The sequence below is a fragment of the Antechinus flavipes genome, chromosome 2 (assembly GCF_016432865.1).
Source record: "Antechinus flavipes isolate AdamAnt ecotype Samford, QLD, Australia chromosome 2, AdamAnt_v2, whole genome shotgun sequence".
In the NCBI taxonomy this organism is placed as follows: domain Eukaryota; kingdom Metazoa; phylum Chordata; class Mammalia; order Dasyuromorphia; family Dasyuridae; genus Antechinus; species Antechinus flavipes.
This window is the reverse complement of record NC_067399.1, coordinates 579,497,361-579,524,287: the sequence shown is the minus strand read 5'-3', so window position 1 is coordinate 579,524,287 and position 26,927 is coordinate 579,497,361. Positions and strand designations below refer to the sequence as shown.

At 33.6% G+C, this 26,927-nt stretch overlaps 1 protein-coding gene across 10 annotated transcripts in view; it reads right to left on the bottom strand.

Moving 5' to 3' along the window:
- The window catches only part of BTRC (beta-transducin repeat containing E3 ubiquitin protein ligase), a 190,852-nt gene that overhangs the window by 70,476 nt on the left and 93,449 nt on the right, over nucleotides 1-26,927 (bottom strand). For 8 of the 10 annotated variants that reach the window (XM_051981257.1, XM_051981252.1, XM_051981256.1 and 5 more), the window contains 2 exons: nucleotides 20,220-20,297; nucleotides 10,503-10,592 (listed from right to left, as the gene is read on the bottom strand). In XM_051981257.1, the coding sequence (XP_051837217.1) occupies nucleotides 10,503-10,592; nucleotides 20,220-20,297 (168 nt within the window). The remainder of the gene's footprint in view (nucleotides 1-10,502; nucleotides 10,593-20,219; nucleotides 20,298-26,927) is intronic. The other 2 variants (XM_051981250.1, XM_051981253.1) reach the window with 1 other exon arrangement.

The window sequence follows — 26,927 nt, the reverse complement described above, 5'->3', positions numbered from 1 at the left end:
GACATGGCTCTTTTCAACAATGAGATGATTCAAACCAGTTCCAATTGTTCAGTGATGAAGAAAGCCATATACTCCCAGAGATGCCTGTGGTAACTGAATGTGGATCACAATATAGCATTTTCATGCTTTCTGTTGATGTTTGCTTGGAATTTGTTTTCCTTCTCAGGATTATTTTCTTTCTAGATCTGATTTTTCTTGTGTAGCAAGATAACGATATAAATATGTATACATATATTGGATTTAACATATATTTTAACATAATTAATATGTATTGGACTACCTGCCATCTAGGAGAGGGGGTGGGGAGGAGGAGAGAAAAATTTGGAACGGAACGTTTTGCAAGGATCAATGTTGAAAAATTACCCATGCATATGTCTTGTAAATAAAAAGCTTTAATTAAAAAAAAAGAAAAGAAAAAATAGGGAAAAAAAAAAGAAATAAATGAGCATGCTTATTTAGACATGAGTTTTTGGACAGGAGGGGGAAGGGCACCTCCAGAATGCTGGTTTTACCAAAGGCAGTAGGGCAGAGATTGTAATCCTAAAACAATCCTCTTATGCTAATCATTCTGAGGGAATCCACAAGTTACCATCAGTTATCTTTAACATCTCAGATATTTTATATGCAGAAAAACAGGGAAAAGAGAAGAACAGTCAAAGTCAAATCTTAGAGAACTGAAGACCAGATTTACAAGATGGGAAATTATTATATGCTAAGCATTTAAAGCCATCAGATAATGGAATTACTGGACATATAACTCAGAAATTTTGGGCTAAAAATATGGTACAATATTTAAAGAAGGGAAAACAAAATTAAATTGCTTATGTTATATGACAAAGGTAATGTAGAAAATATGTTGAGAAACTTATAGGTCCTTCTTAGTGTGGGGCACTAAGTTTAAGGAAAACATACAGGGGTCTCCAACTCCATTTTCTCTCCTGAGGATTGGTGAAAATTACTCTTAAAGTCTTTCAGCATAAGGATGGGTGAACAATGAAATGGACAATCATAAAATTATTTGTATTCTTTTAAGGTTAACATGTTTCCAGCCCAAAAATCAACAAGGAAGGAAAACTTTCTTAGAATAGAAGAATGTGAAATCACTCAATAAGATTTGAGTGGTTCTATTTGTTGCATTCTAAGGTACTTGTGGTGAGTTGAGTCATCAAACTATGGGTGAAAATTCTTTTGAGGTTAAAGAGGAACAGATGAATTCTAGAAGGAAGGGCTCATGAGGTGACTTTGTAATTATAGTTCACTTAGGGAATAAAAAGGAGTTAAGCAATTATATAGTCAACTGGTTATGCTTCTAGAAATGGCTTGACCTAACTATTATAGACTTTAAAAAGTCTATTTTTTAAATATACCTTTTAACACAGCTATTGGGGAAAAAAAGTTCTTTAACAGTAAGTACAGACATAGGTAAGATAAATGAATCAAGTGGAACTCTAGCATCTTTGAAGGAAGAAAAAGAGCACTACTTTATTTTTGTGGAAACCTGGTATAAAGGAAAAGTTATTAAAGTCTAAATCTTATATATCCTATGAAAACAAGTCACTGTCACAAAGAATAAAACTACTTGTTCATTAATTTGGTTTCAACAACTTTGCAGGAGATCTGTTTAGACACCCAGTTCTGGAATATATTTATTACCAGAAAGCTCACATGCATTGAACTTCTGAAACTGGTAAACAATGTGAAGATGCTTATCTCTATAAATATCTATTAAAAGCTGAAAAAGCAACATATGAATTTTAAATATTTTAATCAGCAATCCAAATTTAGGCATGTAAAAGAAGCAGTAAGCAAAACATCAAGCAAATTTTAACTTTGTGTGCTATGTACACTAATGCTTTAAGAACAAAAAGTATTAGATATTAGTAATAATTGTAATATTATAAGAGAGTATTACTTCTCATTACCATATGAACCCTAAAACAATGGAACAGACTATTGAAGTATTTCTAACAAAAGCTCACTGTGGCCCACAGAATTTGGGCTTCCGCGCTGACATCATTCCAGGAACAATATTTACTAGGAATGGGTTGTCTGGCTAGGGGGCAGTGAAGTACTTCTATTCTATTGAGCCTTTCCATGGACTAGAAATATTGTGGATTTATTTAGTCTCTGTAATTTACTATCTTAGGAGATGCAAGATTGGACATGATTCCACAAGTTTCCTTGACAGCAACTACTATAAGGAAAGTCCTATAACTAATTTGAATAGTTCATATAACCTTTTATGCCCATTATTTCTATTTTGTCCTCAATAAACACAGGCCTCACCAGGTATTACTCTTTACATACTAACATATCATTTACCTGCCTTCTGCAGATGATTATAGGTATATAAGAGAAAGAAATCCCCCCATCTGATCTCCTTTGCAAGTATATGTTTTGTTAATTTACTTAACACAACTTAACACAACACGTGCCATTTGAAGCATCTAGTTCTATATGTAAAAGTGAATCAGTCACTGACAGAATTCTATGGTAAGGGTCTGTCAATATATATATGCTGTTCCCAGTGGATTTGGACATTTTGGCCACTAATATTGTGTTAAAGGAACTGGGTTCCTGAATTATTTTGCTGGTTTAAGTAATAATTTTCAATATTAAAAGAAACATTAAAGGAGTTATAAGTAGGTTAAGGGGGTCTTTATTTTCTTAAAATTGTAGGGTAATTTTAAATCTTTTTATAAATACACATGATTTGATACTGCCATATTCACTTTCTATCAGATGATAAAAATATCAAACAGCTTGTCATTCAGTACTAAAAAATTAGTAGGTAGAGGGGAGAAAACAGTTTTCAAATAAAAATAAAAGGAACTCAACTAAAGTGTTGTAACTTGCTAACTAAATTTCCTTCCCATGATAACAACTTGAAGCAGCAGCAGCCATGTATAAAACAGAAGCACTCAGATATTACCTAAATGAGAATAGCATCGGTAGCTGCTGAAAAAGAAAAAAGAAAAAAATCTAAACAAAACCCAGCAGCTCTGTCAGAACTTAATTTATTGCCTTTCATTTGATTTTAAAGAAGTAAAGCATTAAACCCAAAGTACAAACCAAAAAAGGGTTTTGATGATATTCAAAACATTCTTAAATGAAACTCCCATGGAAGGAGCTGAGCTGATTAGCAGTGGCCATGTATGGGATATTAAATTGGAGAGTAACCAGCATTTCCTCAAAGTCTGTAAACAGATTTAGAATGAAGACACACTGCTTATATACAAGGGGCACAGAAAAAATAATTTAAAATCTATGGATTTTTTTTTCTTTTTTAGAAACTATGTCTGGTATTGTGCAGCTGTGCTGCTGTCTTCATCACTCCCTCTGTCTCCAGTCTTGCTAATTAAAAGGTTGATCACAGAACAATGCTCTTCTCATTAATTTCAGTGTTCCGATTGGGCAGGATCCCCGCTTACCCCACCTGATCTTTTCACACTGCTGAAGTTAATGTGACAGGAGCCCGAAGATGGATTACCTGCTGCCATATTGCCCATCGCCTCCAATCAGGAGCTATCTGTGTAAACTGATTGTTCTAATTTGCTCTCATTATTTTTACAATATCAGGAGAAAATAACGCACACAGCTCACTGTCAAAGCCATGAAAATCAGCCATTAGTTAAACCCAGACACTGAGTGGCTTTATTAGGGGCACTGCAGTTTATTGATGTAGCTCGAGTCAAACAAGGCATTTGCTCCAACAGAAAAAAAAATGGTTACGTTGAAAATATTTATTGTAATAATACAGCAACAACAGGATGTTTGAAGTATCCTACTCTTAGACTGCAAACTTGTCTTTTGACATAAATTAACAGTAGAAGAGGACAGGGTCAGAAAACATATAACATGCAATGTGCACTCAATAGCTGAAAGTCTTGCCTTAAATCCACGAGCATTTGAACCTCTTAGAACTCATATAAATAAACCTTATCCTGTAATTATGAAAATTAATCAATCAATAAAAATGCTTTTATTTTGTATTTTAGGAGCACAATAAATAATTGCTAAATTGAATTTTACTCTAAATAGTACAATATGGCTTAGGAACAAAAATTATTCCTGTGGTAATAATTCAGGTGCCACTCAAAACTAGCAAAGTTCTAATTTTTAGATCAGATTTTCAATAAGGATGATTTTTTTTAAAGCTTTGTTCCTAATTTGCCTAATATTCTAGAGAAATGAGAGGATATACAATAATGAAAAGGAAACTAACCAAACAACAGACTGGATTTCGATGATCTGAGCAATACATTGTTTAAAACAGAAAGCAAAACAGAGCTGACAGGTTTGGAATTTTGATAATTAAGTTTTTTTTTTAAATTAACAAAATTTGCTCCTCCTCCTCCATCCCCAAACATTAAGGTATACAAAAGAAAATAAATTTTCATGCTGTGATGTAAAAGCTAATACTTATAATTAAAAAAAAAAAGATTTTGTAAGTCCAAATTTCTACATTTTGCTGCTAGACTTACCAAGATGTTTAATAAGATGAACTAATGTTGCCAAAACAGCAATTTTTCCATTTTTGGGGGGTGGCGGTGGTAAAGAAAGAGCAATGGGGTTAGAAGGAATAGAAAACAAGGTCTCTATTTTAAAAAAAAAAAGATATTTAAAAGATCTCCCAGATCTCTCTCTATCTCTTTCTATCTCGGTATCAGAAGGAAGTGTGGCTTCCTCTCATTTGTTTTCTACATAAAGGGCAAGGGCACCCTTCTTGGCTGTTCCCCTTTTAATGGCCACTTTTCTCTTTTCTGAGCAATGTGTGCCATGCTTTTCTCCTTAAAATTCCTGCACTAAAAGACTGCACCATACTGCACTCCGCAAAACGTGCTGATGGCGCCAATTACAAGCCCCCAGCCGAACGCTCCAGCCCCCACCATTCGGGTAGATTTATGCGGGCTCTTGCCGACGTTATTACAAGTCAGAGTTTATTGGGAAATTGTTACATTATGCGGAGTGTCTAACAAATTGCTTATGCTGCTATAATTGGATTACAACAGCCGCTTGCTCCCACCGGTAAGATTAGGCAAGTAGGACTCCTGCCGATCTCTGAGCGTTAGCAGTAATTTTATTTGCCTTGCCTCTCTCTTTCCTAACAACATGCCTCTCTCCCTGCCAGCTGTCTGCTGAAAAGGCACAGGCTTGTTCCTTGGCCCTAACAATGCAATTACAGCCCCGCAGATCGCACTGTTTGTGCATTAAGTACAGAGCCAAAACGAGGCGAATTGATCGTTTGACTTTTGGAAGAGCCATGTGATCTCTCCGTGCGGGTGATCCAACATGCATCAATGAGCAATGCTGCAGTAAATTCTTGATGAAGAACTTTCCTGCTTCATCCCCTTCTCTCTACCTCTCCTTTTTCTTTATGGAAGACACTGAGACTAGTCATATGCTAATCCAGATCAATCCACATACAGGCTTGATTTTATTAGCTTCTTGGTTAGATTTAAACCTGGACTGATTTTAGCATGTTCAAGTACTTCTATCAGATACTCCAGTAGTTCCTCAATCATCAAAGTGCTACTGCTCCTAAACAGGTTCACAAACAGTTCATTTCAAAGAACTACAAAAAGTTGTAGGTTTTGTCAAATAAAACTGTTTTTGAATGCCTCTGTCCATATTCCCAAGCAATGAGCACTGAATTCAGAGTTCTCTTTTTCTCTGCAGAATTGCTCTGTTGGAGGATCATTGATGAAGCTGACTGATATGCCAACAAGAAGAATCAATTATAACTGGACTTGGGGAACTGAGGCCACCAGACTGATTGCTGCTCTCAGCAAAGTTTTTAACATCTTTCATTAACAGCTTTCAGCTACTTGTTTCTTTTTGATTTTATGTTTAACAATGAGTGTTGGTAGCTGAAAAACTGTTTTGTATAGTTACTCTGATTTGAGGGTACAATTCCTATAGCCTTTACGGTTTGGTATAGTCCTTGACTTGAGACAGACCCCTAACTAATTCTACCATTTTCAGCATTTTCCCAAACAATACAGTCTATGACTAGATTTCCTCAATGATATGTAAAAGCATGCATTACTTTTTAAAATTTTTATATGCTATTATTCCTAGATATACCATGCATTCATTCATTTAATTCATTCAACACATTAAATATCAACTTGTGCACAGCATTCTGTTAATTGCTGGAAATAATAACTTTATTATTATTTTAGCTATATATGTATTGATATGGGTATAAAATACGTACATATAGGTGGATATATATGTATATGCACATTAAAAAATTGTACATCTATTTTTACTTAAGAAGTGCATATAAACTCTTACCTACAAGAGAAAATCCTTGGTTGAATTATCAATTCAGTGTCAAACTTACAACCTCTGTGCAAGTTTTCTCATTACCAAAAGAAACTGATAATATTCATTAACTTTATGCAATTTGAAAAGAATTAAAATGGCTTTTGTAAAGTTTCGTTCATGCTTTTATAGAATACTGAAAAGTGATAGCTAAGAGTCATTAAACTTCAGAATTTTTAGAAAAAGGTTATTCAACATGATATGATTAAATCCTACTACATTAACAACAAAGCTAACATTTAAACCTGCTAGTTTCTGTGGTGGAAAGGCCCACCTGACAGACTACTTGTGAAAAAGCAGATTAAAGAAGCCTGTTAACATGTAGTTTAAAACTCAAAAGAAACTCTGAACAGCTGAAATGCCTTATAAATAGCTCAGACCCAGAGGAAGTGCAAACGTCTGCATTGTGAATTGTAGATCTTAATTACCGACAATGGCTGGTACAGCAAGTAGCACGAAAAAAAGTGAAACAGTTGCACTGTTCATGGTTGGCAATAATTCTTCAGGAAAATATTTACTATCAATCAGTTATGAGAAAAGGGACTCTGTGCTCGTAAAACAGCACGTTGCTTCTCATACCAGGACCATTTTGCTTCAGCATAATCTGAATTTAAACAGCTTGTTTCCTGCGGATATAATTTTGGAAATAAATAAAACAAGTCTTCTATCAAAATCTGGAGTGAGTGGAAAGGAACATCACATTTTTCTGTCTCAGTCAGTTGCAAACAGATTATCAGACTAAGAAAAAAATAAAACCCCTACAAACCGTTGCTGAAGGTTTATCTCAAACTCATAAAGAGGCAGACAATTCTGTACTGAGGCCAAAAATCCAGGCAAGACATGTGACAACTAAATTAAATCTGTTTTGTGTATATGTTTAGATCGAATAAGACAAAGCAAGAAACTAAAATTTTCAGCAATATTTTGCTCAAACTGCTTAAATGACAATTTTACCAAAGAAATTTTTAATTTTCATTTTTCTTTACTAATAAAAAAATCATAAAGGTTGACAGTATACATGCTGTAATTAAGGATCTTAAAGACTAAAGTGACAATCAATAATGGCTACCTAATTAAAGCCATAATATTTTCAGCACTCATCTAAATGTATCAAAATAAACACTGTCTTCATGAACTATACAATGCTATACTTAGTAAGAGGCAAAGTTTTTGTTGCAAATAAAATAATTTCAATGTCCCCAAATCCAACTGGGAACAAAATGATACTAAAAACAAAAGCAAGTCTGCGCCCTTTCTGAGTTTTAAATCTTTTCTTAGGTTACTTCTGCCATCTTTAATATCAAAGATAATCCTGTTAGTCCAAAGTAACATTTATAATCCTCTGCTTCAGTTTCTTCATATTCTAACTAGATATAAAGACTATTCTCAAAAGTTGGTTGGAAAAGTAAGATGTCATCAGTTAGGTGCAATATTCTATAACTTTAGAATGTTATAATAGCAATGTTGCTAAAGACATTAATAAGAGATTCTACACAAATTTGAAGCGTCTATATGTATTTCTCAAAAAAAAGGAAGAATTAAGAATTCAACAAGGACCTGAGTCATATCTAAGACAACAATATCATTTGCAGCACAGCTGAGCTGCCCCTGAATTAGTTTTTGTGATAAAAATGGCTAACAGCAAGATACTAAAGATGTTGTATGGGGAACTGATGAAAGAGAATAAAGATGGCAAAGTAAAATGGTTTAAGTAACATTTAAGGCACATTGGAGCACAATTTAAATCAATATTAATATCTAAACAAAGTTAGCAATAGCAGAAATATCAATGGCAGCAAACCATATTACAAAATAGCTGAAGATTAGAAAATAGTATCTGTGTACAGCCCTACAATAGCAGGAAGGAAAACCATATTTTTTCCCCAAAGATTATGCAATTGCTAATTTAAGTAGGACTGATAAGATGATCTCTTCAACTATATCTATTTTACACTAGCTCTTCCATGGGAACATGAGATACTCCAAATAAAATGAGGAAATGTTTTCACTATTCCTGTATTCTTTGAAAAGAAAAGATTGGTTCTAACTACATAGAATTGCTTGCCAAGGAACACTCAGTCATCAGTTTAAACAGGGAATGATGAACTAGAATAGATGTTCGGGGCCAAGAAGAGATACAAGCAAGTTAGATAAATAACAACAGGAAACGGTTAATAGAGAGAGCCAGAAGATGTCTGTGGGATCCAGAACAAATGTGTTGGATCTAGAATGATTCTACTGCATATCACATCATCAACACTAAGAACTACATTTAAGCTTGGGCATTTATTTAATGGAGGCTCCAAATTAGATTTATGATAGGGTAAAAGTAAAATGAGTAAGAAAGGGATGAGAAGGTCACCATCTGGGAGAGAGTCAGAATGCTGAGCATCAATGAGAAAACTTATTTCCACACCCAAGAGCCTTATAGAAATTATGCCATTGTACCAGATGCCAAAATATTTCTAACCATGCACCATTGAAGGAGAGGGTGGGAAAAAAAACACACTATACAGACACACACCAACATAACTAGCTAGCTTGGAGATCCTGGCTTACAAAGTATGGAGTAAACAAAAGGAACAGATGCTCACTTGGCCGGCACTCAATAAAACTCATTAAAATTGTCACCCTGTCCTTGGATCTGTGCTCATGCTAAGATTTTACCTTGTTTAGCCAGCAGTCACCCACTTGTGATGAGACCCTAAGTCAAACATAATTCAGAAACAAAACCCTACTTAAACATAGCAAATACACAAACTGACCAGGTAGTAGGGGATGGAATGCTATAAAATATAATCTTTTTTTCTTCTAAATTAAATGATTGGAAATAAAAGTATTTATACTTTACAAAAGTCATATATGTCTCACATTTTGAAAGAAATCATTCAGACAATCTGGATATCTGAGAGATCTAACTGGTGAACCTTCTCATTGTAATCTGAATATAAATATTAGATCTTCATTTGCCTACAGACTTCTGGATAATTCAAAGAAATAGTATCAGTAAAAACAAAATATTTCAGCCTTTGGATTTTGGAGCACAAGATTAAGACTCCATGACAATAGTCCTATTTCTAATAATAATAGTAATATAGCTGAGGGCCTAGATATAAAATACAATAACATAGTTAAAGTTACAAGTGTTGTAACAGCAACAGATCCCTAAATGGCTATAAAGGCAATAATTTTTACAGATACTCCATATTAAAAAGTCAGCTAAACAAACAAAAAACACTAAAATATTGTTTCAATTTCTAAAAGATATGATACTTGAATTTACTTAACTTTGGAAGATCCAAAATAACCAAATCGAGGTCAAACAGCTGGCTAGAGAAAGCTCCTGAACAAATTATGGACCACAATGTAAACCTGAGTAATAGTAGACAGAAAAACCTGAACTCTCCACAGCTTGTATCTAATGACCACCTCAGTATTTATTCCATGGATGGATCATGCATTTTTGAAAAATGGCTTTTAAAGTACAATTATGGCAGATAGGAAGAAACTGTAATAAGAAAGTTAGAGTAAATTAATTTCAACAATGGATGGGAATAGCTACCTTCAGTTGCAAATAGATTCAGGTAGAATTTTAGAAAAACTATCATGTATGACATAACTATTCTAATTTACACAGTAGAAAGAAGTAGCTTATATGCATGGTTAAACAAGCTTGTATACACACACCAAAAGCATCAGCTACAACATTCTTTCAGGAAGTGCTTAATAGTAATAGATGGTGAAGTAATAATTATAACTTTCTCTCTCAGGTTTCATTCTCCCTATAAACATACTCTTCACTTATTCATGTATTAAAACCTTACATTAATTTGTAAAATGATAGTACATGGTATTCTACTTGCCTTGGCCATACCTTAATTTTGTGATTATCGAGAACTACTTTCTGGGTAACAAATCAGAGTTCATCTGAAACAAATCTTGACATAAAACCCTTGCAACAGATTCCATTGCAGCTGAAGCACTGGAAAACCCAATTTCTTATACCTAATTTGCTGCAACTCATCACATAACAACATGACAGAGAATGATGTTTCACTTGTTTAATTTCTAGAATAGGCAATCCTAAAGTAACTTTTGTTTACAGCCACATTGGATTAAAATAATTTTTATGAATAGCGATTGGCATACTATTGATTTTCAATATTACTTACTTTGGCCACACAATTTTCAGTCTTCATAGCAGTACTTGCTAGACATACGGTTTCTTGGTTTAAGCAGAGTCTGGCACAGCTATTGTAGGTCTGTGAAAAGATTTTTTAAAAAAAGTTTCAACACAGAAATACTATTCACCTTATGAATTTTCACATTTTACAAGTATAGTAAAATAATTCTATAAAGTCTGCCTTTATGTCCCACATACAATGAACCATTTCTTGTACCTGTAAATCACAATTATTAGTCAAGATCAAGAATTAATAGGAGTATATGATTGAGAACATGTTTTTTTTGAAACTTTCAGAGGAAATTGCTAAAAGTCTTATTCTGATGGAGTTAAGAGCTCAATGACATGGGCAATTTATCCAACAATATATCTCTACCCATCCATGTACTTTCATCCTAGGCAATTCTGGTTCATGATGAAGTCCTGCAATCCTTTCCAGGTATAGATTTATGATCCTATGATCCTTCAAAATAGCCCACAAAATATACTGAAGAATTTCCTCTATCAGTGGCATTGCATGGATACAAATGGAGAATGAGTTGTCCATTTCTATGACCAGGCCATTTCTTTTTCTCTTAATACATCTTTTTGATAAAACATTTTGTATTGCTTCTTCACAACTTTCATTAATCAAGAGGCAGCATGGTTCCATAGAAAAAGTACCAGTTTTGGAATTAGAGGACCTGGGTTCAAACTCCACCTTTGATACTGATTATCTGTATGACAATGGGCAAATCACTTAACCTGTCTGAGCCTTAGTTTCCTCATATGTAAAATAAGGAGGTTTGCTGGATAGACTCTGAAGTCCTTTCTAGTTCTGTATCTATGACTCTTAAAATATAATTTTGTAGTCCAGAGAGGTTAAATTCAACCTCAAAATTCTACCAGATTAACAGGAAACAAATTTAACAAAATAAATAAAAATACAACATGGATAATGCTAATTTGTGGTTTTCTAAGTCAATATGCAACTCATAGGGATTCCTTTCTCTGAGTATGCTACCACTGCTGTAGTCTCCATATTATGACAACCATGGGTTCTCCCATTGCCTTTTGGATGACCTAAAATTTTAATTTTTCAGAGACTCATTCAGTATTACAATTTGATGATTAAAGAACTTGATTCTTACAGCAAAACAATTTTGTAGAAACTCTCCTACCATAAGGTATCCCTTATACTTCTGTCAAAATCACAAAAGATTCCTTGATAGATGTAGCAATTTTGTTTGCTAATTATTGTTCTCAATTGAGGCATAAAATTAGAGGAACATAATCTTGCCAAAGGTATCTGATGCCATTGTAGAGACAGTTCAGTACAGAGCCTAATGGGAAGAAGAATTTTTTTATAGAAAACGAAGTCTTCCAACTACTATCTACCACTGCTTCTGCGACCATCTCCAGTCATCCTGATGTATCTCTTGCCGTTGGACCCAGATGGTTCTGGAGGAGAGAGTCAAGCTGGTAAATTTGCATAACTCTGCCTCACTTAAATCCGATTCACTTGCAAGTCAAGACACCACTTTCCTGATGTCAATGATCCTCAATAGTCCTCTTTAAGAAAAAAGGACAAATAACAACCTCTCTCTGTAGATGTCATTTTGTTGATTGTACCAAGTTCAGAAGCATTCACCAAGGTTCATAATCATTCAAGAGTTCAGTCTGACTAGCCAAGGAGGAGAAACCAAAAGGATGAAGAATGCATATTGTCCAAATTTAAATAAAATTTTGGATGAAGAGTTCATAAAGTTTATCAGACTATAGGCTCTTAGCTAGACATTGCAGAGGGACAATGAATAGGAGGGACTGAATAGGAAAAGAACTGAATTGCCTCTGGGAAACTATGAAATGCTTTTAAAAACCCCAAGCTTCTCTGCAAAACAAAGAATCATCTTTTAAATTCTTCCATTAATCTTGAATCTCTAAATTAAAAAAAGTCTTAATTTACAATCTTATCTTTAGTTTTATATGAAATACAAAACCATTCCTATTCTGGACAGATGAACAATCTGTTGATCCCTAAGGTAGGGTGGTATGGTAGAGGAGCATCAGACAGGGATTTGGGAGAGACTTAGGGATGAATCCCTTCCTACCACTGCATGAACACAGTAGAATTATAACTATTTTGTATCTTAGTTTCTTCACCTATGAAACAGGGTTGATGAGGAGATCAAATGAGGTACTATGTGTAAAGTGCTTTGCAAGTCTTAAAGTATTACAAAAATGTCATTTATTATTATTCCATCTCCCTTTAAAAACCAAGGCCTAAAATGAGAGAGGAATAAAACTTAGAGTACAGAGAAAAAATGAGAACATTTCTAACAAACTTTAATATTATTCATGCCAAAAAGATAACACAGATCATGAAATCTTCCAAGTGACGATATTATATACGCTAAGCCTCCTATTTTGTTAGAAAAGGATAAGATCCAGATTTAGATGGGGCCAAAAAATTAATTTGATAAGTTAATTTTAGTCCTTAATGAATATGTTAGTATATTAAAATCACCAGTTAAGTACAACTGGTAATGCTGTTCAGGGTATACATCATAACTGCAGGATGGCAAACGAAGATGATGAAACATGTGGCAAGTGTGCATGTTATTACAATTCTGGTCAATGCCAGAACAATTTTACTGTATCTTATGATGATGTGGACATCATAATTATTTTTGTGCTTAAAATAATGCTAGAAAAAAACAAAGAAACTCGGATAACTCCATTTATATCTCACATTAAGAATAAGCAGACTTTTTCTTTATTCATTCTTTAGATAAAGAAAGCTTTTGGAAAGAAAGAAGGCATATAGCTACTTTTATTATGCCATCATCATCAAGTTTATTTTTGACTTGGCCAAGTTAATATTTTCTTAATTTATTTGCCTAAATTATAAATCCAACTGTTTTATTAAACATATAATTTTAAGGTTAAAATGTAGTTGTGGCATAATATTTTAAAAGTTCTAAGAGAGTGCATTTGAACACTTATGTTTTGTACGCAGGGTTCAATATTTTTTTTGCAACTGTTCATTCACAAAACAATCATTTACTGCATCATAAACAACAACAACAACAACAAGTTGCAAAGATACCTGTTTTTTTTTAAGGCTTCTGAGAGCATTAACACTGTAAAGAACTGAAATTCAAATTTAAGTCTTAGCAAGCAGAAAGTTGTTTTTTTGTTTTCCTCTAAAATTAGTACTTTTTGGAATAGAAACTGTAGTTTGAACACTGGACTGAATCAGGATTCCTTTCTCTCACTTGTCAGGGCTTTACCAAAGTGAAACTAGAGATAAATTATTTAACTATTTAACTCTACTTATTTCTTCTGTAAAATGGGGGTCCTGTCTGTTCATAAGAATCAATGAGTTAAAACTTGTGGAAGCCCTTTGATCTCAGTACAGAAAAGGGGGCAAATAAATTCAATGCCTTACTATTGCAATAACACTTCTAAGGTAGAACACAAGTCAGTCAATACTCAAAATAGCCTCAGGCAAGAGAGATTTCTGCACTGCAATGTTTGAAAAGGTAGCTTCATTTCTGAAGTAGAGGCAGAGAATTCTGCGTTGGAGTGCTTTAATAAGGTTTTATATTGCATATAAAGCACACAAGCATAAACCGGTGAGATGCTGCTTGCTGAAAACTACCTTATCTGTGAAAGCAGGCTGTAATTCTGAACAAGTTTTCAATTTTCCCACTGCTGCTAGGGTAAAACATTTTAAAGAGTTTAATTTTTTACAATGGATTCAATGACATAGGATTATCTAACAAAGTAATGGCTAATCAATAGAAGGTTTAGTTGTCAGGTGAAACATATAACACACTAAAAGGGATTGATTGCCAGACTTCTCCTTATTTACTAGGAGGTATATATTTAAAATGACACAAACTTGTTACTAGACTGCATTCTTTTAACCTTGCAAAGAGCTGCTTCAGAAGTCTGTTCAGCAACCCTATAGCAAAACAAGATATAGTATAATGAAAATGGATGAGAAATAGGGGTGGGGGAACCTTACAGATATATGATGGCATCCAATTATGTCAGGAGCAAGAATGTGATGTAGAAAAAGCAAGTGCCCAAAGCTACATCTTAGGCAAGCAGGAACTGGTCTTTAAAAATACCACACAGATGCTACCAAATCTGGTTTCAGTAAATGCAGAGCTATAGTTGATCTCATTCTGTACTGCTCTTAGGGTAGGTACTTTTAGACTTGTGCAGCTAGGCACAATAGTCTTAAAAAAAAAAAACAAAACACCAAAAAAAACCATACCAAACTGCTGTGTCCAGATTAAGTGTTGAATATAAAACAGAATTAGGTCCATATGGATTTTGACAAGCATAAATGCTATTTCCTTTGTAATTTATATACAGTAGCTCAAGCTTCTGTATGAAAATATTCTTTTTATGGTCATTGCAACCCAGGAGTTCAATAATATTTTCCCTCACTAAGTCTGTGATAATATAATTTATCAAAGAATGATTACACTGAAATAAAAATAAAACAAAATACCAACCCCCTATATAGTCTTCCTTCCTCCAAGTAATTTTAAGAAAGCTGGTTATTAAATTGCTTCTTTTGAAGAGTTTTGTAGCTAGGCACAAATTGCTAGCCATGTTTTTTGGTTTGTTTGTTTGTTTTTTAAAGTTATTAGACTCTAAAGAATACAGCAGAAGTGGGAAGTTATATAAACAAATCACTTCATCAGACTTGGGAAGATCACTTTTGTCTCACTTAGGAGACCTGCATTAATTACCTTTAAGTTCTTTTACATGGACTATTTAAAATAAATGCAATTTATTTATTTATTTCAAATGAGGTGCTTCTGCCAAAGTATTAAATAATGTCTACAAATACAAAAGCATTTTTATAAATAGGTAATTAAAATAGATGACTAAAATTAAGTCAAGCTGCAAAACATTACCCAGAATGCATTGGGACTTTTTTTTTTTTAAATAAACATATCAGGCATATTTTTTCCCCCATCAGAAGCCCAATGCACTCTAGGAAAAAAAAAAAAAAAGACTGCAAGTTTTTAAAGAAAAAAATATACAATGAAATAATGCCAAAACCCAAAGTAAAGTATTTACAGGAGAGTCCCTTAAGCATAGTTTGTCATATTGCAATTACACCTTGCTTAGTGCCAAGCCAAAGTCCTTAATATTACCACTAGAGGGAGAAAGTGCTTTAACACAAGGCAATGGTAGATAGGAGAGAGAATGGGTTTTTCTTGAGCAATTATCATAACAAAGCTCCCTTGGCTGTGTGTACCTTCTAATTACTCAACACAATTAAAATGACTAACCTAAAACAAATAGGAAAAAATCTTCCTGCCTGATATCAAAGACTTCATTAAATTCTTGGAGTTTTTTCATCAATCAAATCAGAAAGAAGGGAAAGCTATCATATCTAAGCACTACAGCTATTAAATGAAGTAAATGCTGCTAGATTTTTTTTTTTAAAGGAAAAACTGGATCTCTCGCAAAAAGAAATGTCGTGGTATTTACCCATCTGGATGCTGCTTGAAAACAAATTGTCCTCCAAAGAGCAGAAATACAGTATGTTTTCTCTCAGTTCACTGGCTTATGAATTTGACTTTTTTTTGTTGTTGTTTTGTTAATACACACCATAATGTCATTTTGTGTGCTGGTGATATGCTACTTTTTCCTCTTACTCATCCAACTGTGTAAAGGAGCTATGCCCACTGCACTGCCATGCTTATAGTGGGCTATTTAAACTCATGTAACTTGCTTGTTGCTGCTTCTATGGAGTCATTCCAAGGCCCTGATTACTTGGAACAACCCAGGATTTAAAAATTTAAATGGGGAGAGGGAGGAAAGAGCAGGGAAAACAACTCCTTGCTGTTTCTAAAAGGTTTAAATCCTTCCTTTTATAGAGTCCTGTCATTAACAGAAGATGACAACCAAGTCATTTTTCTTTCTGCTGACAATTGTGACATTTTTCCAGCAGCGTGCAAGGTGTTGAAAACCTGGCAGCTGTTACCTCCTGGGATGAAGCTACTTTTTTATCCTCCCTTGACAGTTTAACTCAGTGGGTCAGCACCTTTAAAGACTGCAAAGTATCCTTGAAGAGGATGGAGGCTTGAATTACTGCTCCCTCCCTAATCAATGTAAACCCTCACTGCAGGTGAACTCTCCATCTATAGAGGTGCACGGGGGAGGAAAATGTAATGCCCTGAGCCAGATGGTTTTTATCTTGTTTTTAAAGAATAAAAGAACTAGCTAACAAGGGGGACAGCTACTTTGTTAGCATCTTGGCCTCTCTCATGGCTTTGCATCCCCAGGGTTCCAGCCACACAAGAGAAAGAATACAGAAAAACGTAAACACGTAAAGAAATATAACTAGAGGGCTGGCATCATGCTGCTTTCAAAGAGTTTAGAGAACTCTGATGAATGCTTTATTTATCACTGCCCACGTTCTCAGGATGGTAAGTGGACACATACACAAAGGGCAGGGGTAGAGGAAGGATTAGACAGCGGTCACAATTTACTCAATTACATAGAGATACTATGCTGACAGATCTTATTAGCACTAATACAGAAGCAATGGAAGAACTAGTATATCATTAAGGCCATATTTTCTTAAGGTAACATAGGAGAGAAAACTAACAAAGTAGTAGATACATTTTCTTGACTTAACAATTTAAAGGGGAAAAGTAGAAAGAAAACTTGAGCCACTTTATGCCAGCCAAATTATATTCCATATTTTTAGAATCAAAAGGTGAAGTTTGTAAATGTGAAAGGACATTAACTTTCTACTAAATGGGTATGTTGCTTTTCTTTTTGTTTCCCTTATTCCCTGCTGGTAAAAATGAAACAAGAGAAATCAGGCAGACAAAATGACTTGTCTGGATAAAAAAAAAGATAGTAGTGTCACGGGGCTACTATTTTTAGTATTCAAATACATTTTTAAGCTAATACTATCATAGTGTATGTAATAGCCTTTTCTCAAGGATCTAAAAATATTTCAAATAATCTCTGAACACTGTAAGTTTAGTTTGAATAATACTAAGTGGGTTACAATGTAACTATGCCCATATATTGAAAAAAGGAAAAATAAAACTTTCTAAAAATATGGAAGAAGAGGTTCTTGAAATCATATCAGAATGCTGTGTATCAACAATACCAAGTTAGGGATCTGACCTGAAGTACAGCTTACATGATTCAAATCCTGATTATATATTACTAGCCCACAAGGCACCTTTGACACATCTTTCCCCAACAGAGCTTGTCTGCTGAACAAACCAATAACAACAAATGGCACTTCATTATTACTCCATTCAACAGAGGGAAAGGGGGAGTTTAAACAACCTCCACTATGCCTTATCTTTAAAAACAAAACAAAAACCACAACAGTGGGGTAATCAAGTTCAGGGCAGTCCTGGACAGCTGCCCTGTGACCTGCTTATGTTGACCCCTGCTATTCATCACTCATCCCTAAGATTGGGAGGGCAAGCTCCTAGGGAGTGACCACCACAATAGACAGCTACAAGCCAACAGTAATCTGGTTGAAGCAAAAAACCAGATGGCACTGCAATAAATTTACAAATCTACATTCATGGAGCTGTTAAAACACCCAGGAGCTAAAAGGCTCTGAGAGCCCCAGGAGGATCTCTTACTTTCCTGTTTCTAAAGGCCATTTCTCTTTTGGAGAACATTGAGTTCATGCTCTTCATAAAGAGAATAAAGATAAAACCCCCTGACAAAGAAGGGAGGAGGGAAAAGCGTCATGACCTAATTAATCTCTAGTGCTTGCATCTCGACACTGAATGATAGGTATTAGAAAAGTCATCTAGAAAAAGGGTGGGCAAGGAAGTTGTTGAATTAAATGGGAGGAGAAGAGAAAAGCTGCTTTAAAAGAAGAACAGAAAAAAATTCAATCCCTTTCAAATACTGCACATGACACAACTTGCAACTGTAAAATAATTCAATAACTCATGCATTTATTTTTAAAATGAATCAGATTAGTCCCATGTGTGACCTGCTGGTCCATCTGTATGTGCTGGACTTAATGGGCACGATTTTCTCTTTTGCTTCAGTTTGAAGTCTGAGAGAGATAAATTTAGTTTAATTTTCAACAGATCAGCCTATCCATTTTCCAAATGGACCATCTGGACCAGCCTATTAAAATTAATTTATAACTTTGCAGAATGAAAATTCGTTTGTTAGCTTAAATAAAGTTGCCAAAACTTTTTTTTCTCATGTCATTGTTAACTGACAGTTGTTTCTGTATAATAGTTATAGTATTTCTACCTCTAATTTTATCTAACTTGATAAAGTTCTTCTATTTGGATGTAGAGGTTAAAAATTTATCACCTTCAAGTGACCAAGTTACAATCTGATTATCTCAAAATGACTGATATTTAGTTAAAAAAATATATATATAACTCCCCAAACCTACTAAAATGAACCAACTCCATCAAGGTAATTTGTTTACAAAATGGAACATAGTACTTACTGAAAAATAATTTAATTCACGATACCAAAAAAAAAAAAAAAAAATTGCAAGGCCTTTAAATAAATAAATAAATTCCTGAAATTAACATTGTATGTGTTTGTATCATTAGACATACTGATAAGCAAACTAGAGCCTAGAATAGTGCTACATTAAAATCACTGGTGCTGAGGATTATATAATTTATTATCAAACCTGGCAGTCCCAAAATAAAACTGACCTCTTTTTAAGTCATGGATGGTGCTTTTTCTCCTTTCCATTCCACTTTTGTGAGAGGAAGAGAGGGGAAAAAAAAGGGAGGGGGCACAGAAAAAAAGGGAAAAGAAATGTAAAGAAGTTAGTTATTGATGCCTTTTAATCATTGTTGGCCCTCTTGAAAGCCATCTTCAGTGGAAGTGCTACAATGAAAATGAGATTCACTACCCAAATGGGTGGGAATCTAAGTTAAGATCACAGAAATTAAGGCTTTTGGAAGCCATCCATTTGTGTATTCATTTGGTTCCAAAGAAAGATGGTACAAAACAGTAGAAACAGAGAAAAGCATATTTTTCCATTCTTAGGATGTTCTCATGACCATGCTGATTTTGTTTTCAGAAATTCTTATTTCTAAAAAAATGGTATCACAAAACTAAACTTTCATAAATAAAATATATATGTCTTTGAAGCAAACTGGAAAAAGATATGGAGAATCAATGATGCCCAACATATATATAACTAATCCTGTCTCTTAGGGAAAAATAAGATGGAAAGGAGAAAAAGCACCACCCATAACTAAAAAGAAACTAGTTTCCACTTTAGGTCTGTCAGGTCTGATAAACAAATTTTATAAATGACTTACCTTTATAATTAAGCCAAATATTGATTATGCCCATGAAAAAAAAAATCAAGTTCTTTTTCCTACACAAGGAATCTAACCTTCATTACAATTTCATTATATGTAAGAAATTGACTGTTATATACTTGTTCACCACAGATAGTGTGAAGCAATTTTTTTAAAAGGCAGAAGCTAGCAATGGAGATATACATATATATATATCTATATCTATGTGTGTGTGTGTGTGTGTGTGTGTGTGTGTGTGTGTGTGCATGTGTGTATAGATAGATAGCCAGTTTAATTTCTAAGTGATCAAACTCCATAGCAGACAATGGAATGTTAAGAATTGTTTTTGTGCGTGTGTGTGTGTGTGTGTGTGTGTGTGTGTGTGTGTGTGTTTAAAGTTAGACTGAATTTCATACCTGTCTAAGTGAATTCTTCTCTGGTATTATCTTCCTAGGGGGCTCGTCATTATTACAGTCTTCTCTCTCTGAGGAATTCTGTGAAAGAAAGTAAGCTTTAATTCAGTTCTATCATCTCCAACATTATTCTGTGGGAGGAAACTGAATAACAACTATCATTCTGCAAGCTAAAACATTATATATCTGTGCGCTTATTTGTATGTATACACACACACACACATGCATGGTCCAATACAAGCAGGGACATACACACATATTATTAAAAACACATGTACATGTTGTGGATATTTTAGGTACTGCACAGAGATTAATGCATATTATAGGTCAGGTTTATCTTCCTCTAAAATAGCAGGTACTAGATGCAAACAAGTACAAATCTAGGCCTATATATTATCACAATTTCCTATATATTCCTTTTTAAATGACTGATTTTCAGCTATGCCAAATGGTAAATATAGTTAAAAAAAGGCATTGGCAATTTTAGTAGTTGGATTTATATATATACATATATATATGTTTTTAAGTCAGATGCAGAGCAGGAATTATAAAGAGGCAAAATAATAATCAACAAATTTAGAAACTGGCAATGAAAGTGAGGGTACTTTTGAATAATATTTTTATGAGTGGCACTTTTAAATCTTTTTAACATAGTATTTTTATTGTAAGAAAACTATTATTATTATTATTTTATTCTATGGAATAAAGCTATTTATTTTGTGAAAAGTGAAGTTTCCAGTGTTAAGGCCTCTGTGTTAACATGCTAAGTTCAATGCCTCTGGAAAACAGTAATTCACCAGAATAATAATTTTCAAATCTTACCCAAGTCCTAGTTCTTCTGGGCCCTCAAAACTGGATCTACTTTCTTAAATCTTTTCCCTATATTTCCTAGATGTCTTATTTCAGAAAGTTAATATTAATATAGCCATTAATTTTAATTCAAATAGTAGGATTGATTTTTAAAAACTGTTGGCCTCTGTCATTACTAAGTAAAAGAGTTATAACTAAGAGATTTTCATATTCTTAGAAAGAAAACATACCTAAATAAAATTTACTCTAAAGCAAAATTCATAAGTAACAATAGTTAGACTAAGTTATTCAAGCGAAGTAAGTTTTATAAAACAAGAAAACAAGTAACATCCCAACAATTTTAGCATCTAAATTTATACTACTAAAATCTGAACTATTGCTGTTTTGAGATATCATTTGTTTAATTCTAACAGGAAACTTTTGTTTCCAGGTTGAAAACTAATTCTAATTGTAAGGTTTCTATGAAAGTTTTCATATAAGTTTCAAATCAAGCACCTACCTTTCTTCTTCATCATCTTTTTTTAATCTACCCTAATTCTAAAGCAGTAATTCTTAACTTTTTTTGGTCATGGATTCTTTCTTAGAATACTGTTTATACTTAGAATACATAAAATAAAATACATAGGATCATAAAAGAAAACACATATGCTGATATAATTATTAAAATATTTAATGTCATGTATCCTACATGACATTACAAGCCCTTATTTGTAAAGTACTTGAGTCCTCAAGGTTGATATAAATTGGTCATAGTTCTCTCCAATAACATCAGACATAACTGCTCCTTTTCGGTAGATGCAAAAGCTACTATAACTTACTTGGAAATTAATTCTGTGATATTTTAAATTTATGATGTCTGCAATAAGATGGTTGCCCTTAAAAATGTTAGAAAAACCATAAACATTGGAAAGAAAAGCAAGAACTTTTAAGATTTTTGGTTTTCTCCATACATGAAGAAATAGTGACCTCTATATTAAAAGGGTAATAAAAATTCAGTTTTTGACTTATAGGGCACAAATTATGGAATGTATATAAAGGCAAAAGTCAAGTTCAGATCTATATAATTTTAGTATATTTTTACTTATTTATTTAGTGAGGAAACTGGGGTTAAGAAACTTGCCCAGGATCACACAGCTAATATGTTAAGTGTCTGTGGCTAGATTTGAACACAAGTCCTCCTGACACCAGGGCCAGTGCTCTCTGTCCAATGCTCTATCTAGCTGCCCCCAAGAATTTATCTTTAGAAAGAATATGCAATTGAATTTTTAATTAGCAAAAATGTTTAATGTATAATTTAGCTTACTAGAATTTTAAAATGGCAAGGTGTTTTGTTTTAGAGAAATTTAGTTATAAAAAGTGTTCTGAATTAAACAGGAAAAATTGGGAGAAGTCCTATATATACCTACAATTTTCTTCCTTTAAATTTTTAACATTTTGTACATTGTCTTATTTGATTTTTATGGACAGGAATTTGTTTCTGTCAAGAAAAACTAGAAGGTTATCTGAAGTATAAAAAGATAACAACAGAAGAGGAAAACTAAAGGAATAGTTCAAGTAATCCTCCCTACTACCAATGCAAAGAAAATATAAGTACGTTCTGCATAAACAGTGACAGTAAAAAAGGGTCAGATAAAATAATGTTAAGAGTAAATTATGTGTAATCAAATACTTTTTTTATGGGCCATCCAACAACACATAAAAATAAAATGAAAAACAACGATTGGTAATGCTATTTGACATGATAAGATTTTATTCCTGCATTTTACAGTGTGCCAAAGTTGGTTATTTCTAAGCCAAAATACCAAACTGATACAAAAATTGACAGCTCATTTTATGGCACTTCACCCAAAGAATTATACTATTTATTTTCTTACTTCAGGGAAACTGGGACAGCCTTATGGAATGGCTCTGACTCTACCCACTTTCACCCCTCCACATCTTTTGGTGGCAAAGAAATAGCATCAAAGACATAAAAAATGAAAAGCCAAAAATTACACCTTATAAGAGAAAAACAGTTAATTTATCCCAAAGAAAGGAGTCTTCTAATGAGTTTGCTAAAGTCTCCAATATCAGAAGAAGGCCAGACTTCTTATACAAAAAAAGAGAAATGTTGGGGGAAAAAAAGGACACTGAAAAAACAAGAAACAAAAAGAGTGGAGAAAATAAGAAAGGGAAGACAGATGGAAATCAGCAATAGTGGAAATTATTAGTTGCAACAGAGGAGGTAAATAGTAGACACTGATAGCAAAGAAGAAACACCAGTGATGAGGAGACAAAAATGACAAACTAGCTTTGCAATTTGGGAGGACAAATAAGTTGCATAGAAGGATTGTAGTCTTTGATGGGATTGAATATCACTTGGTGTACGTGTGACACATATAGTCATCTATATTTCAATATCACCAAGCCAGAAATATGTAGACCATTTTTCATCATTTGTATGCACCAAAAAGCCACCTGTAATTGATGCTGAAGGCATCACCTACAAAAAGTCACTAAGCCTTATCTAAAAAACCACACCTTTAATGTTTCCACGTATCTCTCTGAATGTCAACTAAGACATTTCAGTTTATTTATTTATAGGAGATGCGAGGAAAGACAAAGAATTTGTCTTTTACTTGCATGTATAGCACATCATAGTAATTCACTTTTGAAATGATGACTCTAAGAATAAATTACACTATTTAAGAAGGCAAGTATACATATAGCACATTTTAGAAAGATTTTAATAAAAGAACAAAATTTTAAAATTCTAGCAAATAGAGTAAAAACTTGTACAGTAAACTATGCTAGAGGAGTTCTGTGGGAATTCTAAAATGACAGCTAACTTTAGTAATATAAGTATCTGGTTTTATTAGCACAAATACTCTTTTCCACTGATGCAGATCACACTGCTGTGTGAAGGAACTATAAAAGGCATCAGTAAAATATACTTTAAAAAAATATATATATGTATGGCTGTAAAATTCTACCTTGTAGCAATGATTAGTTGTTCTGAACTTAGTTATTAGCCTGTTCTCAGAAGAGGGATGGAATGCCATCAGTAGGCCTATACTCATAGTCTTTCCAGCTTGGTTCCTTTCCTAGACCTTGAACTCTGGAAACCAGGGTCATCTCTAATATATATGTGATATCAAGGCAAGATGTTAGGACTTAATCATAAATTAAAAACTTTCTGGGGTAAAAAACTAATAATAACTAGCTGTACTTTTTATAAAATAAAATAATCTTTTGTTAATTTACTACACCCTAGGTCAACAATATTAATAAACCTAGCAAAGAACCAAACATTTCAATTACAAGTTTAGAGTTAACTTAATAATTTTATTTTATTCAGGGCTATCACAATATCAGCATTATTACTGAAGTTTGAGAAGTCAAGGAGAAACATGTGCCATTTGTAGGACTAAAACAGAATATCAGATTTTAAAACTACATTCTAAAATGTTTCCTGTATAACAAGAACGTGGTGCTAATGTTTGTTCAATAAATGACAAGGCAAGGAAGGAGGAATGCTGAATAAAAAGAGTTGAACTAAGGGTTCTGGAGACAAATCAAAAATCATTTCAAAATCAACACATACAAAACTCCTCTTCCTTTCTCTCCCAATTTCCCTGTCATTCATCAATGCTGCCAACCATATCTGTAGTCTTGAAAGCTTGAAATCATTTCTGACTCATTCTTCTTCTTCACCCATGAAATTTAGTCAGTCATCAGGGTCTATCAATTTTTCCTCCAAAATCTTACTCATAACTACCCATCCTTCCCTATATCTGTAAGCTTACTGTTACTACCATCCTACTTCAAAATTATCAACACCTTTTGTGTTGGATTATTGTGAAAGTCTACTCACTAGCCTCCCTAACTTGAGACCTTGCCCCATCTTTCCTTCTTGCCTATTACCTGCTTAAAAGTGCTAGATTAGTTTTCCTTAAATACTATAATCGTTCTATTATTTTATCTACTCAAAAACCTTAAATGGTTCCCTATTTCCTACTATATACAATATTTTAAAGGCCATTCATAATGTCTAGGCCAGTTTGCATACAACTTTGTTTTCCACTACTTACTCAATTTACTCTATGAATTTTCTATGAAACATTTCTTTATTTAAACTCTAATTCCCTCAAATCTTCTCCAAAGTGTTATGGCCTTTATAGATTATATACACAAATTTTCATTTAACAGAATTGTTGTAGTCTATCCCATCTTGACATGAGGAAGCCCCAATACAAATCTGTGTTAGATAACAACCCAAGATAAATATAGAAACAATATTAATTTCTAGAGAAATAGTCCAGAATTCTGTTGAGCTCTTAAACCTTATTTTTGATATGTATTCTTTAAAAAAAGAAAAATGAAACTTAAACCCCCCCACCTTAATCATACCAAATAAAAAGATTATTTCTATATACAAAGCAGAATAAAAAAAGGATTTCTATATAGAATTGCAGATCTGTATTATGTAGAACTTGTTTTTCTTTGTAAATATGTAATAAATTCAACAAAAGCTGTCTAGCTTGTCTATGTCTCTTTTTGGCTTTCATTCCGTTCTCTTCTATACATTTTAAATAAGGCATAGCATTCTAAGTAGTATGCCCTTTGCCTCCATCAAAAGATTTTATCTTGATTCTTAAGGCATATTCAGATTTAGTAGATTGGCACTGTATCATTATCCCACTTAATGTCACTAAATATTAATTTGTATTGTTCTTAAATTGTTTTTATGACTATATTCCCAAACAGACTATAAGCTCCCTGAAGACACAGGATGTTACTTTTTTCTATTATTCTAAAGAATCCAATACATATAAGATGATAGCTCTAGCTAGAGCAAAAAGAGACCTCAAAGCCAATTAATTCCAATTCCCTCATTTTATAAATAAGAAAAAGATCACACTGATAATAAACATCAGAGATAGATTTGAACCTAGGTCTTTTAATTTCAGAATTATTCCCTTTATACCATATAAGTTCTCAATAAAAAGTGAAGACAGGGCATTTCTGAAATGGAATTCAAACCCATGCTTTCTGCTCAGATGAAAGCATCCCTGAATAAGGAAAAAGAAACTTAAAACTAACACCTTAGCACATTCAGCTCTCCTGTTCATAGAACCCTCCTATCCATTCTCTACATTTCCACCAAAGTGGCATTAAGCACAGATCTGTCCATGTAGTTTCCCTTCTCAAATTCTAATGGCTCCCTATTGTCTCTAAGATAAACTAGAAACTGGAGATTTGAGAGTCGTTCACAACTTGGCCCCAAACATACATATCACTCCCCTCCTTGGCTCTACAATTCTGCCAAACTGGTTTTCACTATTTCAAACATGACATTTCATCTCCAGTCTTAGTTCCTTCACCCTGGACCACCATAGGCTCAGAATGTGCTCACATCTCCCTCTTCTTTCAAGACATAGGGAGTCTTTTCTTATTCTCATACATACCATTCCCTCCCCCCACTATCTTGTATTTCTTCTATTTCACTATTTTTTATTAATTTGTATCTATTTTCTTTATACTCATTTTATGTTGTTTTCTCCCCCATTACCTACCTCATTGAAGGTAGGTTCTTTGGGTCTGTATCTTTAGCACTAAGTATAGTGCCTGCCTCATCAATGGATCCTTAATAAATGCTTTCTGATTGGTTGAGTGATTGGTTGGTTTATAAGACAATGCAATCACTTTCACTACTTAGCTAGTACACAGATAAATTTATAACCAAGAAATTTTCATCAAAGGAGTCTCCCCCAAATTCAAGAAAACAAAATCATCTTTGGTAGCTTGGAGGGAGACAGTCATCTTAAAAATAACTAGAACACTTGATGATTTAGGACTGTAGCTATATTCCATATGGAACACTTGAGCAGATTACCTAATATTTTCAGTTCTCTACAAGCA